We start from the raw sequence: 4560 nt of genomic DNA, 5'->3' as shown, positions 1-4560 counted from the left end.
TATTTTAATAGATATATGAACAATTATATCATACAGAAACAAGCACAAACATTTGCTTGACCAGCCACAACATCAGCATAACAGTTACTGCAAAATTATTTACCTCCAACTCTCTTTGCAGAACACCCAATCCCTGTTCCCTGCATCTCCCTCCTGTATAATCTGTTTTTCTTTTTCTCCTTGTAGCTGGAAACCAGCTCAATTTGCGGGCTATATACATATTTTATAATTCCAGTCTCGCTCGAGAACTCCGGTCTGACGCACGCGGGTTCTCGCGTTATTTCCTTATCACTTCTCGCGTTTTGTTGTGAAACGTAGTTTGCGGACCAGACAGAGTTGTTGGCGATTCTTCCTATTGTGAAGTCATGCAGTGTGTAACCTCCTGTCGCCGATCCATCATGCAATGTGAACACAGCAGCGACTGACTGCTACCTCAGATAGTCGTGCAGTGTGAAAACCATGGTGACCCGACGACTTTGAAAATCGTGCAGTGTGAACTCGGCATTAGGGGAAAGCGTGCGTATGTGTTGTGATACTCTAAAATGGCTGAAGACTTAACTGGTCGGAGAAGAATAGTTGAATAAATTGTTATTTTTGTTTTCTTTGCGCTCAAAAAGTATTCTCGTAGCTTTGCAAAACTGAAGTTGAGCCACTGATGTCACATGGACTGTTTTACCGATGTCCGTACTACGTTTCAGGACCTGGGAACATTACAGTTGCGTTGCTGTCTATGCAGGGTCTGAGAGCTCTCACATTTCATCAAAAATATTAAGTGTTTTAAATTTGTGTTCTGAAGATGAACGAAGGTCTTACGGGTTTGGAAAGACATGAGGGTGACTAATTATTGACAGAATTTTCATTTTTTGGGTTAACTATCCCTTTAAATCACCTTTCTTCCCCATTCTGATGCTCGTTTTGAACTTCAGCAGACTGTCTTAACCATTTCTGCATGCCTAAATGCATTGAGTTGTTGCCATGTGATTGGCTGATTAAATATTTGCGTTAACAAGCAGTTGAACAGGTGTACCTAATAAAGTGAGTGTATGCAGTGGTTAACAGATGCAGAGCCCCCTACAGACAATACTAACAAAAGAACTTCTTCATATTATCTGTAAGATTTAGATTTGACTTTAGAAGACAACAAACAGACACTGCCTAGATGACAGTTTAGCATAATCATAATGTAGTATGATTTATTATTTAATTATAAGCATATATCATATTGTGATCATTATTATAACTCTCGCAAACAAATCTGAAAAATTAAAATGTAAAAACAGAGATGTACTTAAATACTATTTTAGGATTAGGGAACAGAAAAAAAATAATTTAGCTGTTTTCCTCTAACAAATTAATTTGGAATTTTTTGAAACAAAAGGTGATTTTTGTAAGCCCATGTCATTACCACCCATCACAATAATAGCATAGAACTATCACAACAGATGGATAATTTATAACTTGTAAAAAAGTATTTTTAATCATTTAAAAATAATTGGTGTTATATTTATTGGTAAAATGCAGCAAAATTTGTCAGACATTGTAACAGTTATTCTTCTAACTTAGGCATTTGGTCTTGAACTTTTCATCACTTCTTTCAGCCTAAGGGTTACTTCTTTTCTCCTCACAACTGACTTCCTCCTTTCATTCACTAACCAGAAACAAAGGTGGACTGGAAAACAACCAATTCTAAAAAGCATGAATCTTTCACATTAACAGAATAGCGTAAATACTTACAGAATTACAGGTTTCACATTTCTGCTTTTAAATCCTCCAAAAATGGGCCCCATTCACTTCCACTGCAAGTATTTCATCATAATGCTTTTTAGTTTTAAAGAAAACAAGGAATGAATCTGAATGATCTTTTGTAGTAATTCATTACAAATGCTGTTGATTGAGCTCAACTCGTATTGAACTTGAAATATTCCTTCACCATAACATGCATTCTTTAGCATTAATATCTAATTATTTCAAATGAAATGCAGACCTGAAATACTCTTGACACAGAAAAAGTTGTGGTAAAGTGAAATCAGATCACTCTCTTTGGCAATAAAAGACACTTTTTTTGTAAGTGCTTGGGCAGTACAGCAAAAGCATTTTTAAATGCTAAAAGGGGCTATAATCAACTGGGTACAATACATACATTAGCAAAACATATTCTCTCAGGGATCCACCAAGAAGCACAAGACCAAGACAGAGTTCAAAACAATAATATAAAGATGGAAAATATACAGTTTAAGGGGGTCTGAATACTTTCCGTACCCACTGTATATAAATAACTCTGTTATAACTAAAAGCCACATTTCAAAAGTCTTCCTTCTTTTACAAGACAAAAGAGAACATGAAGCAGGTTAGATATCAACAGTTTCACAATGCTGGATACTTGCACACTGTCATCTTGGCATAAAAAACCCTGAGTAATCTATGAGATTAAGTCACAAAATAAATGAATTCAGTCAACTTTGGGATGCGATGTTGTATCTCGAAGGACATGTAATCACCTGCAGTTCACTCAGAATTCAGTGACCATTGGCAGTGGACTTGCCCTATCATCTTTGAATACTATCTAAATTGAGCAATTCCAGCATTATGGATATAACGTATACTGAAATACATTTATATATATATATATATATATATATATAAAAAATGAGACTACATCGACTGAGCATACTCATGTAGAGGAGTGCAGAGTTTTTTTTTATTATGACCTTCAAAGAGAAAGTCGAATGAAGATGGAAATGTTAGATATTTATATTGCAAAGAGGCCGGATATGATTAAACACAATTAATTGATGCCTGCAAGATATCGCAGATACATTAGTTGGACTGGCTAGCTAGCTAGCACATTCCATAAATAAGTGCATGAACATAAACAGTTTTGTTCAAAAAGTACATAAATAGATATACTGCATAAAAAATGGTTATGCCCATGACACGGAACACTTCAGAAATGAGAAGAGAAACTATTTGTTAAATACAAACAACCTTGACAAAGGTTAGATGTGCACAGGAAGTCAGAATACAAGTTTTTTTGTTTTTTTTTGGCTATGCAATGACATATCTCAAGTCATTATGTCTGTACATGTCTAAATGATGAATTAAAAAATAGTTTTACATTTATTTATGTATATATCTACATTCTGAAGCCGGGAATTGTAATCTGGAATTGCCCAATTTATCAATAGTGTTGTAGTATAGCAACTGGATTTTAAAGTGAGCAAATTTTGTAGGTTAAAAAACTAGTTTACCAATGTATTGCATCATCATGTTTTGTTTTGTTGGATGGTGTGCTCATCAGAGAATGTACGCCGCACTACAGGGCTGATTCTAGGTGAGCTGATGGGGTTTGACAGTGGCAGGAGTGAGTGATCCAAACTACTGTTGTTTGCACTCTGCAGGCTGAGGATCCCCGGTCTGAAAAAACAAAACAAAACATAAAAGATAGGGATGGGGAAAGGGAGAGAGAACTTTTTTTATTCAAAAAGTTGATACAGTATCTGCAACTGCAGGAGGAGTGCAGGAGAAAGAAAGGGAGATGCATCTTCATCACAGAAGAGTGGCTCATGAAAGCACATTTACACTGATGTATCCTAGGCCTTTGTAGCACCAACAATGTGAATGCAGTCATTAATTAAGATAAAATCATCAGGGAATCTAAAGTGAATCACCACTCTTTTGTACTGCAGATACATCATTATAACTAAATGCGAGAAAGCGTCTTTCACCACAGCCTGATCCACCGAAAGAAAATGTTATGTCTGAACCAGTTGCTGTGCATGAAGGGGTCATATCACGACAAACCAAATCTCAACTGATCTTTTGAAAAAAAAAAAAAAAAATTTCAGAACTCAAAACTTCTTCTCAAGTGCAAACAATTTATTGAAGTAACGAGCTGCTAAAAAAGATTGTTCTGAAATACTACAGTCTGTAAACACCAAAAAAAAACAAAAAAAAAACAGTAATACTGTACAATATTAATAGAATTTAAAATAGCTGTTTCTATTTTAATATATTTTAAAATGTGATTTATTCCTGGGATGGTAGCTTAGTTTAATTTTAATAAAGCTTAATTTTCAGCAGTCATTACTCCAGTCTTCAGTATCACATGATCCTCCAGAAATCATTCTAAGATGCTGATTTGCTGCTCAAGAAACATTTCTTATTATTATCAATGTTGAAAACAGTTGTGCTGCTTATTATTTTTCTGGAATTTCGACTTATAATTTTTCTGGATTTATATTTTTCTGGATTCTTATATATATATACACACATATATATATATATATATATATATATATATATGCATGTATGTATGTATGTATGTATATTAGGGCTGTCAGTCGATTACATTTTTTTATCTAATTAATTACATGATGTGTCGATTAATTAATCTAATTAATCGCAAAATAAATTTGACTGTGAAAATACCAGTTTTACCAATAGTTTAGTTTTACTCATCTTGGTCCTATTTCACACAAAACAGAGAGTTAGTTATATATATATATATATATATATGACAAATTAAGAGCTGAATTAACATTGCTTTATATTCTGAAATGT

The 4560-nt window shown here is 34.0% G+C and overlaps 1 protein-coding gene across 3 annotated transcripts in view; it reads right to left on the bottom strand.

Moving 5' to 3' along the window:
* Positions 1-2700: 2700 nt before the first annotated feature.
* Positions 2701-4560, bottom strand: part of LOC107670756 (nucleosome assembly protein 1-like 4) — a 16674-nt gene continuing 14814 nt past the window's right edge. For all 3 annotated transcript variants that reach the window (XM_016463497.1, XM_016463499.1, XM_016463498.1), the window contains one exon: positions 2701-3414. In XM_016463497.1, coding sequence (XP_016318983.1) covers positions 3376-3414 — 39 coding nt within the window. In that variant the 3' untranslated portion in view covers positions 2701-3375. The remainder of the gene's footprint in view (positions 3415-4560) is intronic.

The sequence above is a fragment of the Sinocyclocheilus anshuiensis genome, unplaced genomic scaffold (assembly GCF_001515605.1).
Source record: "Sinocyclocheilus anshuiensis isolate Anshui unplaced genomic scaffold, SAMN03320099.WGS_v1.1 scaffold816, whole genome shotgun sequence".
NCBI classification, from domain to species: Eukaryota; Metazoa; Chordata; class Actinopteri; order Cypriniformes; family Cyprinidae; genus Sinocyclocheilus; species Sinocyclocheilus anshuiensis.
The sequence above is the reverse complement of the archived record's forward strand: the minus strand, read 5'-3'. Positions and strand labels throughout refer to the sequence as shown.